This window comes from Zonotrichia albicollis, chromosome 12 (genome assembly GCF_047830755.1).
Source record: "Zonotrichia albicollis isolate bZonAlb1 chromosome 12, bZonAlb1.hap1, whole genome shotgun sequence".
NCBI lineage: Eukaryota > Metazoa > Chordata > Aves > Passeriformes > Passerellidae > Zonotrichia > Zonotrichia albicollis.
Genome location: NC_133830.1, coordinates 9,805,340 through 9,819,097, shown reverse-complemented (window position 1 = coordinate 9,819,097; position 13,758 = coordinate 9,805,340). Strand labels below are relative to the sequence as shown.

Sequence of the window (13,758 nt, the reverse complement as noted above, 5' to 3'; positions counted from 1 at the left end):
GCCAATACTCTGCATAGCAAGAGAGAAACTGTTCAGAAATTTACCTTGTTGAAAGAGCTTTATTCCTGCTGTGCCAGTCAAGCCCAACAATGTTCTTTTCACCTGGGAAAGGTGTTGCTGCCAGCAGAAGGCCCCCAAATGCAATTGTCTGCACTCTGAGTTGCATGCTCAGGCCTAGAGAGCTCCATCCTGCTTCAGTCACTGAAAGTTATATGTCCTTTCTAGGCTCCTTGTTCTGTCAATGGAGAAACAGAGGGACCTCAGGGAAATTATTTATTGCAGTCTAAGGTAGATGCCTGAAGCAGATGGACTGAATTGCCCTCTAAAGCATATCTATTTCCTTAAGAGGTAAAGGTAGTGTTAGTCTGGCCTGCACTGGAGTTTCTCTTAGCTGAGATGAATTTAATTGGTTTGATTCAGCAGCAAAGGTAAGCACGACCCTATCTGTGAGTGCTTCAAGTCAGTGGTACCTTTCCCAGGGGTCTAAAGGCATTCATGAATGTTTGCCATATCAAGATATAAGGAAAGGGCATTGCAGCCCACTTGGCTTTTACAGCAGCTGTGTGCACAATGCTTGTACCTCTGTGGGAGCAGGGGGAACTCTGGATATAACTGCAGACTTTGGAGGAAACTGGGAAGGAGGTGGTTACTCTGTGCATTTTCCCTTTTATTTGAGGAAAATAAGAGAATTCCTACAAAAAGGTTTGACCAATTCCCATAATAGGTAGCACTTTGTATGATGGAAGGCCTGATCCCCAAACAGTTCCCCGTGAGGATTGCAGGCAGTGTGTGAGTGTGCACTTTGTGTTACAGTGCACCTCTGCAGAGAGTTTTCAGGGAACACTTCCCTCTTTTGGTTATTACCAGAGACAGCAAAACCAGAAACACCAATGGAGACAGGCTTTGGTTAGAACAGGCTCAGTTTGATAGAGGGAAGCTTTTTCTTCCAGGACCATCATCAACTAATGCTAAACTGAAAAGGGTTCTGCAGGATGTTCAGGATAGAGCCTCTCATCTCTACACTTCAGGTTGAAAACTTGCATTGCCAGTAAACCTCATCTGGTGTAGTCCAAGTTGTTCAGGTTGTATGACCCTAAAACCAACTCTGGTTTCTCAGTAAAAAAAGTGTCTACTTTGAGCATTGCTAATATATTAGACAATGAGACCACCAGATAGATTTTTGTCATACCTCAGCCTGCTGATTATAAATTGAAGAGCTGCCACTTCTGGATTAACATTTCTTTTAGGATTTAAGTGTACCAATTCCAGGGCATCATCTCACTTTGAAAAATTCATGCAAACAGTGACGGACTAACAACACTAAATGAAAAACCCACCCAATGAGCAGGTGTTGAAAAGCAGTAATAAACTGCAAACAGCAGACTGAATGGATGGTTTTGGTGAGGGCAACCTAGTGCCCATCTTCCCATTTTGAGCTCAGAGGAAAAAAAAAAACTTTCAATGGGAGATGAAAACTTGACCCTTGTGTACAGTAGATACTGAGCTGGGAAAGGAAGTCTGATGAAAAAGCTGAATGAAATGCTGTGCTAATCCCTTTGAGAAAGCACGCTTGAAGAGTGCTCTGCCATCCAGAGCAAAGTCTAGGTTCAGCTGTGACATCCCCCTCAGGCTCCCAGAAAGTTAACAGGACACTGCTCAGGCCCAGAAACAGTCTTTAAGCATTAGTCATAATAATGAATAGCATTCTCTCTTAATCTGCTCTGAAAAAAAAAAAAAGTTGTATAACAATTGGATCTCCTGGCACTATCTAAACCACCCTTAGCTGACCCTCCAGTGTGAGACTGCAAAGACATTCCCTCAGAAAACAAAAAATCTGCTGAAATTTGATATGAAAGTGTGAATCTGCTATTCCTTTTTGTCTGCAGAGGTAGCTTGCCTCTGATCCCTTTGCTTCTCCTGTTCCTACCAGCTGGGATGAATGAGAGCAGGGTCATGGGCAGAGCCTTGTTTGGACACTGCTTAGATCTATATTAAAAAGAAAAAAAGGCATGAAAAGAGTCCCTGAGCAAGGCACACACCTGCCTGTTATTGGGGGTGACAACACAGGATTAAGTAGTTTGCATATAGACTTGTATGGGAGCTTTGACTCAAAAGCCTAATTGTTTCCTAACCAATGGTCAGAAAAGCTGCTGTATCCTTGGCTCTTTCCTGTGGCTTATTCCAAGGCTTAAGGGATCCTTCTGAAATGGCACCATCTTTTGTACTCACCCTTTGCTTAGCTTAAAAGTAATGCAGGCATGTAGACCCATTAAAAAGCGTCTCCAGGAAAACAAGCTTTTTTTACTCAAAGAACGAGGCTAGAAAATTAAAATGTGCCCAGATGCACATGCACACACATGGTCTGAAAGGCTCTGCTTCTCATCCTTTTACTTCTGAGCAGAGGGAGTGAACTTTTAATTCTAATATCACAAAGGCCCCATCACATCTTGGTTCAAAGTCTGTCTTAATCAGCCCTGACCACACACAGAGCTATCTTATTTCCTTCATTTAAGAAACATCATTGGCAGAGTCAATCCCCACACCTGACATGCTTTAAAAATCACACTGGTTTGATCATATACTCCCAAGATGCACATGTATATATTTCAGACTCAAAAGACTGTTTGATTTTTCATTTTGCCTGGGTTTTTTTAATCAAATAGCAAGTCTGCTCACAGTTATATCTTATGCAGTATTATTAGACAAAAGTTATGGACAAGATACCTCGTAGGCCATTGACTTACTTGGAGCACCTGCTATTTTCCTGTAAGCTGGGACCATATTGTTACAACCAATATTATATTTTACATCTGTGTCTAATTACATGGGGAAGACAGCTGTGCTGAGGGCAGACAGATTTATTAGGGACTTGAGTGGGGACTGCAGTATGAATTATTCATTTTTCATTATTTCTTGTCTCCTCCCTTTTACAGTAGTGTCTGACAAATACTTGGTACGGGAGTGAGACTAAAAGGCAAGAGGGTATTCCTGACACTCTGACCAATAGGCAGCTCTAAAGTAAAATTCTGTTTTTCACTATGCTACTGTCAAAGGGAGAACCAAAACAAACTGCCCAGCTCTGAGCCAGGATTGTCTGCACACCGTCCCTAACATAATTGATGATGCCTTTGACAAACAAGGCCATTGTCACACTGGGTGCTGTTTTGTTAGACAGGGAGGTGGATGGAGAGAAAATGAGGGTTTGCCAAGAGAAAAGAAGCAAAATTCAATGGGAAAGGGTTGTCAAATATTGGAAAATGTTAAAGGGTAAGGGTTTGGAAACACGCTTTTATGTTTCTTTAATAGTGAGGTTTATTTGCAAATCCATGGTACTGTTAAACAGATAAAAACCCAGTCATCCACAGCTGCCCCTTCAGCATGTGACATGTGGGCTCTTATTTTAGGAGTTACCTTAGATCACAACTGGGATTTTGGCCATAATACTCTGGAAGCCAGACAATGTACCCACCCAAGCTGAAATGCTAAATAAACACAGACTGAGTAAAGAGTTTGCAAGCCACTTGTATAACTCATCTGAAAGTGTTGTACATGTACTGATTCAGCTTGCTTTCTGATGCACCAGAAGCTGTCCCAGTTTCTAACTGGAGAATATGTCCCACAGTTCATCTGGGAACATTATTTTTACTGAACTGTAGCCTCAAAATAAAAAAGGCATTTTTGTTTTCTGCTTCCTCATCAGCTTTACCAATTTTTGTTTTCTGCTTCCTCATCAGCTTTCAGTCACTGTGCTGTAATGTTTTCCCTTATGAATAGGGTAGGAGAAGTTCTCATCTTCCTGAATCAGGTTCCAGTCTCAGCTGGGGATAGGGTAGTCTAATGATGTGAGTTACCCATCTGTTAAGTGACTCTCACTGATGAAACCCAAAAACTGGAAATAAGAGGGATAAAGACAGATCTAGAGGTTGGAGAAATTGAAGACATTTTAAGTGAAAGCTCCATGGGGAAATCCTACATGTCACAATATTACAGTGAAAACCATCCTGGATTCAAGTGACCCTGATGTTGAAAAATTCCTACTCCTTGTGTCTCAAACCTGTCTGCAATGAAGGAAGGGTGTTTCCCATCCTGATCTCCAAATCTATGACATCCATTGTTTTCAGTGACTGACAAACTAAGAATCTCTTTTTTTAGGGTGATGTAATCATCCCTGCAAAAAATGGGGCGGGGGTGAAATCCAGTTTAGCAGCAAAAAATGAGACCTTCCTTTGAACGTGTCAGGGCTAATGAGCACTTCAGTGTTCCACCTGCTCTCCAGAAGTGACAGCACAAGCCCTGGGTGTGCTCCCAGAGCCGGGGCTGCTGCCCCGCGCCAGCCCGCCCTTTGTGCCCAGCACATTGCCCGTGACAGCACGTGGCTCTTCTGTCCCTAGGCTGTTGTGCTAGAGCCCCCTGAGCACAACGGGCCCACATCCATCCACAGCAGTAGAATAATATTATTGAAATTATTGGCATAAAGAACACGGGGCGTGGGGGAAAAAATAACTATATGGTAAGCAGATCATAATGAGATGCCCTTTGAACAAAATTGCTTGCCCTTCTTCTTGTACTATTTTCAAAAGGTATTTTCTTTTCCTGAGTTTCAAATATGAGGTTGCAGGTGAAAGTCAATCTGTCCCTGCTACATTTTAAATTTTCTTTAGACGTATATTTGCCCCTTTCCCCTTGGATAGTGATGTGTGGGATCAGAGTGTTCATTTAGTCTCTTATCTGTGAGCTCATGAAGAAAAGTAGTTTGATCAGAAACAATGATGGACAAACTTCAAAAGCTTTGGAGATCGTGTTTGGTTCAAATAAGCATCCAAAAAGGCTGGCCTCTGATCCAAGCTATCTAAACACCTTGGGTGTCCAACATTTAACTGAAAATCTCTGTCAAAGCAGGCCTTAGCCACAAGATTTTTATTTCTGCCCTCTTCCAGATGGATGAAGTAGTGATGCATTACCTTTTCAGTTTGCTACAAGTAAAAGTCAGAGCATGCCGATTTCTTAATACTAAAGAGAGCTGAAATATGAAGGCCTGGAGTTCATTTTGATCAAGCTTGTCTGAACATCAGAGTGCGTTTATTTACTGCTTGTATTTTACCTCTGCAGAGCTGTTGGCATGAGGCTTGGCCATCTCAGCCAGGTTCTGCCCTGATGGAGAGGAATCAACTGTGCTGGCTTGTGCCTCTCTGTGCATCCCTCCCTGATGCTGTCACATCAGGAATGTACCATTGGTGTGGGATTATGACAATTTATTGTCTGTGCAGGAAGAGACGCCCATGGGGCTGTAACTATCTGTTCTCCTGCCAAATTGCCTTGAGTTGCTAGGCTGGTGTGAAACTGGCAACCCTATTTCAAGGTTTTTCCTCCTATTTCCTTCAGCTACATGTAAATACATCTAGTAAGTTTAGAGGTCTTCTCCTATTCTGCTAACCTTCCTTGAAAAAAATCTGCTCATGCATTTGTAAAAAAAATAAATTATCAGCTTCTTTAAGCACATACAGTATTGCATAGTGTGATGTTCAGCACTTTAGAAAGGAACAGAAGGAAATCCGTGCACTCTTTAGAGGCAGAAATTGAAAATATGTTTCAGGTCATCTGAACCACCTGTATAATCTGCATCTACCCCAGAGGAAACAGCAGTTTTGCGAATTCTGTGTTTACAGGAAAGGCAATGTAGGCAATAGCTATAAATCTTTTCCTTGCCCTTGCTAGTGAAACTTTCTGCAAAACACTTTTAAAGTAAATTACCTTCAAGCCCCTTTAAAAATAAACACACAGAGGAGGCTTTCTGGTATCACTGGAAAACCCTGTGTGGTCATGATTTGTGTAGTAGAGAGCTGACTTCCAAACACAAATGCTCACAGTTGTACTTTTTCTGCTTTGTCTAACAAATTAAAAAGAAAAGTTAATGGAGGCTGAAATATTTACTAGTTCTGACTTAAAAGTACTGCTCATGAGGAAGAAGGCACAAGTTTATCAGCCTTGCTAAAATGTCACTGAAGCAGCTGACCCTAATTTGAGTTGCCTCTTGCTGTGTGTCCATAGCTTGTGCCTGCCAGCCCATGGGTTCAGCCAACAGCACGTTCAGCAGCAGCTGGAGGTGCCACCCCCGGACAGGATTCTGCTACTGCAAACCAGGAGTGGCAGGTCCCAGCTGTGACAGGTGCCTGGTGGGCTACTGGGGCTTTGGAGAAAGCGGCTGTCGGCCCTGCGACTGCGCCAGGGACTGTGACCAGCGCACTGGGACCTGCTTCAATGGGTAAAGCAACCTGCCCTGGGGTCACTCTGAGATGGGATCTGGGAAATGAAACTAATTCTACAGAAATAACAACAATTGGAGGGTGCACAATCATTTGAAAAGGAGGCTATAAATCATAAAAGGTTTTTTAGGTTACGTTTACACCTTTAAGTCCACTGCATTATCCAAGGCAATCTTGAACAGATGAATCTTTGCAGTAATAATAGGCATTTCCACAACCCCATGGAAATATGTGCAGGGTCTTTAAGCACATCTTTGCTTTGTAAATAGATGGAAGAGTCTGCCGCTTATCTGTGCCCAGGGTAAAATGATTTGCTGAGCAATTGTAGCTATCCTCAGGTCCCAGTGACATCAACAAGTGGTCACTAAGTTACACAATTCCCTAAAAACAAATTTAAGCAAAAAAGGCCCAATTTATAGGTACTTTAAAAATGCTAAGTCAGCAGTGGGAGGCCTGAATAAAAGCCTAGACCTTGTGATCTCTCTTTGTGGCATGAAGTCTCGCTCATATTTGCACTCCCAACCTGAAGAAAGCAAGCTCAGCATTCTGGGCACAGCCAAAGGCAGCTGTTTGTTTGTTTGTTTGTTTCCCTCTCCTGAGTGCCCTAAGGCAGTGCTATGCTTTGTGTGTCCCCAGCTATGACAGCGAGCCCTTCTTTAATGTCCCCATCGGGGGAAGAATTCCCGACCTCATCCAAACACCAAGCAACGAGAGCGAAGAGGAGTGGAAATGGAACGACCACGAGCAGGGATTTTCTGCACTGAGGCACCCAGGTACAGCCCAGAGCTTGGGAACATTTGGTTGCCAGTTCTTTCAACCCTCCACCCTGACTGGGTGTGCCCCACTTATCTCCAGCTTGTCTGTAGTATTTTTAGTAGTTCTCAGTTTTGCCTGCCCTGTAAAAATCAGCACTTGCCATCACTGGTGGCTTGGCAGAGGTAACAGTGACACTGCATAACTTGATTTTTCTGAGATGGATATTGCTTTAACAGCAGGAAGGATCAGCATTTCTTAGGTTATGGAATCAAACAAAGGTCTCATTACTTACATGATTTACAGCTGGATCTGATCTCTTCATTAGGATCAGTTTATTACCTGTACAATAGACCTCATGTGGGCTGCATTTTACTTGACAGTGCTGATCAGATTTCAGAGTAATTATTTTATCATATAACAAGAAACACATTTGCAAATAACTGAGCTCACTCTCCAACTTATTCATAAGGTTCATATAGATTATCGGAATTATAGATAATTAACTTCATAACTGATGATTGTTTGCTCTTCTTTTCTCTCTCATGTCCTGGCTCTTCTCCAACCTTTTTTATTCTGGGGTTTCCCTGCTAGAAAAGTGTGTGTGCAAAGAGAAGGTGCTCGGGAGTGTCAATGACTTCTGCCAAATGAAATATGCCTATGGTAAGTGGGCACCATGCCCCCAAGCTATGATCATTTCACGATGTTCCTGCTATGCATATTGTCAGCTGATAGCTGTGAAAAATGACAGGATTGGTTAAGTCCTGAGAGGTAGGATTTATTCGGCCTTTTTTTGTCAAGTGACATGTCCAACTTCTGATCAGAACTTAAAAGCGTTTTTCATGCAAAGCTCTGTAGTGTCTCCTTCCCACCCAGTTAATTTACCTCTTACAGCACAAGGGGTGCTAGAATAATATTCAGTGGAATGATTGGGCTCTGCATCAAGAAAAAAATGATAAAAACCCTCACATCTGAAATGCCTTTGCTTTTGCAGTCATTATGCAGATTCCAATAGCCATGCTCATTTACCAAGAATGTATTTAAACTGTTGTTTATGAACACCTGGTTCATGCCATCACATGAAGCAAGAAAGGAAAGCTCGGGGATCCAGAGGTTTGATGTTATTGTGGCAGGAGACAACAAAGCTTGCTTGAGGAGATGATCTACATGAGCCAGTCATGCCAAAAAGTTATGAGATCCAAATAAATTAAAAGGAACAGGAATTTATCATGGCAACCAGGTGTTGGACCACAAAACAAAAATAGCTCTTCTGGTTTGTTGTGCAATCATGGAGTTTTAGTCATGTGACATGGCTGATAGGAAAATTCTTGACTTCCTTCCTATAGACAGTCCCTTCCCACAGGACAGAATTTTTGAGAGGCCAGTGTTATAGCAAAACACTAACATTTTCTAACTGCAAATATAAAGTGTAGAATCAGTGCTTGAAAACAGACTGGTAGCTGCTGGTTGGGGCTTTTCACCCTTCCTTCTGTACACATACAAGTGCTTTCCTAGAATTTCCAAGTGTTTGACATCAGCCCATTAAAAATAGTTGCTAAATAACATAGTGAAAAGATGAGTTAACTATTTAAAAAGAAAAATTCAGGTTTTATTCCTTAGATTTATCTAAAAGATCCATCAGTGAAATGGACAAGCACTGTACTTTTCTGCACAACTGCACTTTAGGGGATTTTTCATGTCTTCTTTCAAGGTGTTAAAATTCTACCTTTTAGCAGCATTAACGAAAATTCATTTAAAAATTCATTGTTGGTTTCTATTTGGATATGTTTTCTGGCAGTAATAAAAGCAAGAATCCTGTCTGCTCATGACAAAGGGACCCATGCAGAAGTTGTTGTGAAAGTGAAGAAGGTCCTGAAATCAGGCAAGGTGAAAATTGCCCGGAGCAACAGAAGCATTTACCCAGAATCCTGGACCAACAGGGGCTGCACATGTCCCATTCTCAATCCTGGTAAGGACAAAATCTTCACTGGGGCTTTTGCTTCCCCTGAAAACAGTGCTTAGGAATATTTGTGATTAGCCTTTCTGGGGCAGCATCCTTTGATTCATCCCACCAAAGCATGTTTGCTTTCCAGCTCACAGTGCTCAAGGAGGGTGGTAAAGGCAGGAGGGTGGCAAAAGCATGAGCAGCAGCTGCCAAATCCCTGCAGATCTGTGTGCAGAACCTCACTGGAATGAAATCATTTATAGCTATAACCCCTGAGCACAGCCCTGACACCATGAATCTGTGTGCCCAGGAACCAGCAGTGACAGGATGCACAGGGATTTGTACACATAAGATGGCACATGCATAAGCTGGATGAAATTGGCAAAAATGCTCTATGCCAGATCCATATGAAATAGAGAAATTCTGGTTTGGTTCTTTCTTATTCTATTTGCTAACTAAAGGTTTTCCTTTTTTTTTTTTTTTTTTTTTTTTTTTTTTTTAACTAGGTACTGACTATCTCATAGCAGGCCAGGAGGACTCTAGGACTGGCAAACTCCTCGTGAACATGAACAGCCTGGTGAAACCCTGGAAGGCATATTTGGGAAAACAAGTATCAGATATTCTCAGAACTGGATGCAAATAATTTCTGCTTCAGAAATTACAGTGCTGGACTTTGCCTTTTAGTAACACTGCAGTGAAAGGTGTAGTTAGTTCAAGCATTCCCATTCAAGATGCTCCTAGCTGAAGCAAGGAAAGCAGACTTGCCATCCCTCCTTTCATGTGCTTAGACAGGAAACTTGGGACATAACTACTTTTTTTAAAAAAATGCACAACCTTATTATACAGAGTTACCTAGTGCATCATATATAAATCACAAGTCAGTTGTCCACTTGAGCCTGATTCCAGACAGAATCATTTTACAAGGCAAAACTAAAGACATGTACTAGTGTTTCCATACTTCAGGTCAGAGTCTGATATTAATATGCATAAACTGCTTTCATAATACATTCATTACTGGAGTGTAAATTTTATTTATAAGTGACCACTAAAAGGCAGCAATTTCTTTCAGCTTTACAAGTGGCATAATACTAAATAAGCATATAAGAGAGCTCAAACTGATTTACCATCAGACTGCAATTATGCCAGTACAATAGGCTGCTTTCTAGAAGCCAATATTATCCCACTGCCTACAGAAACAAATGTGTGGCTTATCTTGGGACAGTGTCCTTTAGAGATGTGCATCATGTATCATCATGTATCATCAAGGCTTAGTGCTGAGCTCTGCTGCAGAAACCACCTTGGCTCAAACCAAACCATCCCAAACCCAGCTCTGTGCTCTAGTACTTAATCTGCAACACCACAAAGGTTTCACAGCAATAACTGCAAATAAGCCTTAATTATAGGAAAAAGCCAAAGTGTGAGGAACTAGCAGCTGCTCTAATACTGAAATTGTGACACTACAAAAGCCACAAAGCAGAAACAGGAGGTAAATGGATTGGTGGGAGCATGTATCACGAGGTAAGCTGTAGTTCTGGGAGAGCAACCTGGCTGTTCCAACTGTGCTCAAGACCACTGGCCTTCAATTGCACTTAGTGCTTTCATTGTGCTTTATTTCTCTTGGTCACACTTCAGGGTAAGATGCTGAAGCTCTGCTTCCTTCCCATAGTGCCTGAGGATTATTTCTCCCTCTGCAAAAGTACAGGAGTGGTAACATCTGCACTTCAGGTAAAATTAGTTCTGCTTTGCAGAAGCATTATTTCTAAATCAATTTTATCCTACAGTAATCAAGAGGTAGCTACTTAAATCCTTCCCTAACACAGAATTGTGAGGAAATTGAAGTTTGAGATGTGTGTCCCCCATTTAAGGACTTACAACCAAATGAAGTTGATTGGAGCACTCTCTCTTCAACTAAGCAAAAATCACAATGAATCAATCTATTCTTTCAGGGAGTTACAGAGAAAGAGAAGTACACATGCTACTTTTGCATGTTTCAATTCCATGGCTAATTTTTAATGCTCCTAGGGAAGAGATGTTTTCATTTAGCACTGACTGGTGAGACACCTAGAAACCCTAATACTAATGCAGAACAACAGAAGTCCAGCCTACAACTTAAGCCATTGTTTTGTTCTCTTTACCAATGAAAACATAAAAATTCAGCCTCTTCCATTCTATTCACTGCTATTTTACTTTGAATTTCACATTGATTGAACAGCAGAAATATTCTCAGCTCATTTGGAAATGGATGACAGGCAGATCTTTAAGAAAGCAAAAAGCTCCAATTTGTTTCCCAACAGGATATAAACAGTGTTTCTAGTGTTTCCTCCTCCCTCCTTTTCAGGAAATTTCCCTTCCTCCACTGCTTTCCCCCTTTCACTTCATAATTTATTTGTTGTTACCTAAACTGGTATCCAACAATGTGGCATCTCCAACAAGCTATTTAATTAATGCAATAAAACACTTTTTAACCAAGGCAGTTGGCAGAATTTGAAATGTCAGCCTTATGAAATTAGGAGCCCAGCAACTGCTTTCTTTACTGTCTCCAGAAATGGTCTGACAATAAAAAGATTAACTAGTTCTCTTTCAAATATCAATAAAGACCTGTACATGAATTTACAGTCTGATCTCACAGGGCGTCTCAGAAGAAATGAAATTCAAGTGTAGGTTTACAATTAACCTGAGGAATGTGCTTTTCAACAGGGGCCATTTTACCTGCAGGGGATCTTATTTAATGACAATGAGGATATTCCATGTTGGTTTATAGTCAGCACCATATTAAAGCAAACACCTCTATTATTTTTGTGCCAGACTGGTGGTTTTGTGGGGAGGGTAAACATCTGCATAGTTCTTCTCTGTCAATAAAAGTTATTTTTTGACACATTCATTTACTAGCATTACGAGGTACTGCTAGTAGAAATACATCTTGGAACCACAGAGTAAGAAATCAAGCACCCATTTTCCACACAGCATTCTATGAAGGAAATGAGTGCACAGTGAGGGGATGCTCTACCTTTCTTAGCAGCTGTAAGGAACTTGTAACATTCAAAAACAAATAACTGGATCTGCCATTCAGGGTACAACAAACCCTGTGTCCACCTACCCTTCACACCATTGTTGTGTCATCTGGGTTAATCTGCACTGTAGAATCACCACAAATCCTCCTGTGCTCCTTGTTTTGGCGTTCCTGAGCTGTCTGCTCACAGATCATCAACACTGATTTACAATAAGCCATTTTAAGAAACAAACAAACAAATTGGTGCTATAATCATTGCTGCACTCTACTCTTCCTCTGTTGGGTGTGTCTTCTCTCAGCTCCACCATCACCAACAAAACATCAGCTCCAGAGGGGATAAACAGTTGAAAAACACCTGCAGACAGGCTCCTGTTCAACAAAATGAAATCATGTCCAGTGAAGAGAGCTGACTAAGAATAAATGACAAACTGCTGGTAGCTCCCCTACACTGTCCCACACTAACACTGATAGAATTTTAATGAGGTAAAACAAGAGTCTGGAAGCACACAAATTCCTTTTTTCCTTCCCTAGGAATAAGTAGGTTCATTGACGTGTGATCAGATCAGTGCTCAGATAACCAGGAGACACTGCTGTCAGGTTAACAAGGACACTCTCAGTCAGAACTGCTCAGGATATAGATCTTGTTTCCAAAACAGCCCTGCCAGATCCCCAGATCTAATGATCCCTACAATGGCCTGCAAGATCAGTGTCTCTCCTTCTAGCCACCATTTTGTTCATCATTCCTTTTGCAGGAAGAAAAAAAAAAAGTTATTTTTGCACCTGAAGCAAGGCCATACCTCTAGGGAAGTTACTATCACAAGTTGAAGTCAGTTCTCTGCAATATCCTCAGGCTGTACTGCAGAGAACAGCAGAAAAAAAACCTCCTGAGTAACTTTTAATTCTGAAAATGTAATTTTGTCTAATTTTATTTTTTACATTTTAGAATCTAAGTTTTGTTAAAGGATCATCTAAAGTTTTAGAGGCAATCTTTATCCACATCAGGATATGTAATACATGCACCAGATTCAAGTTTAAGTGGATTGCAGGAACAATCCTATCCCAACAAGCAGGTTATCACAGGTTATATATGAACTTGTGGCCTGCATCATATGCAGGAATTGCAGCCAGCTGATAACAGTCCACCCAGCTTTCAGAAACAGAGATTGTGTCATCACTGCACCAGAAGGACAAGGGTGTGCAAAAACTGCAGAATGATTAAAACTGAAAATCTGGAGTGTTACACAGCAATAGAATACGAGGGAGCATTTTGGGAGCAATAGTAGGTCTGTAGGGTGAATACAATTATAACCATGTCTTTTTATTCTAAAAACTAAACAGAGCAAATTCAACTGGAATTCCATCTAAATGTAACTGGCTAAGTAACTTGGATTGGAAAGATAGTCCAATACATCTAGAAGTGCTTCATGTATTGTTAACAGTTTCTGTTAGCTGAACTTTTATAAGCATTTAATCATGCTCAGCACATCAGCTTCTATAGACCAAAGATCAACTAAGGGCACAGAATTAAAAAGCAATATTTTCATAGTAAAAGCTTTCTTTACCCCCCAAGAACTACTTGTGACTTGACACAGCAGTGCCTATGACTTGACATAAGCACCTGATAACATAAAATCAGTATGAAATAACTCTATGAACACAATTTCTCAAACCCATTTGAATCTACTACTCTCTCTCCAAGAACCAGTAGCTCAGTGATGGCAGACAGAAAACCAAGATATTATTTATAAAATATATATATAAAATAAGAAACACATTAAAACAAGAAA

The 13,758-nt window shown here is 41.0% G+C and overlaps 1 protein-coding gene across 1 annotated transcript in view; it reads left to right on the top strand.

Annotated features, from left to right (window-relative positions):
* The window catches only part of LOC102066070 (netrin-4), a 45,309-nt gene extending 33,378 nt beyond the window's left edge, over positions 1-11,931 (top strand). Inside the window, exons 6-10 of the mRNA XM_014265967.3 lie at positions 6,049-6,262; positions 6,900-7,036; positions 7,611-7,679; positions 8,815-8,985; positions 9,468-11,931. Of these exons, the coding sequence (XP_014121442.2) occupies positions 6,049-6,262; positions 6,900-7,036; positions 7,611-7,679; positions 8,815-8,985; positions 9,468-9,604 (728 nt within the window). The 3' untranslated portion in view covers positions 9,605-11,931. The remainder of the gene's footprint in view (positions 1-6,048; positions 6,263-6,899; positions 7,037-7,610; positions 7,680-8,814; positions 8,986-9,467) is intronic.
* Positions 11,932-13,758: the final 1,827 nt, after the last annotated feature.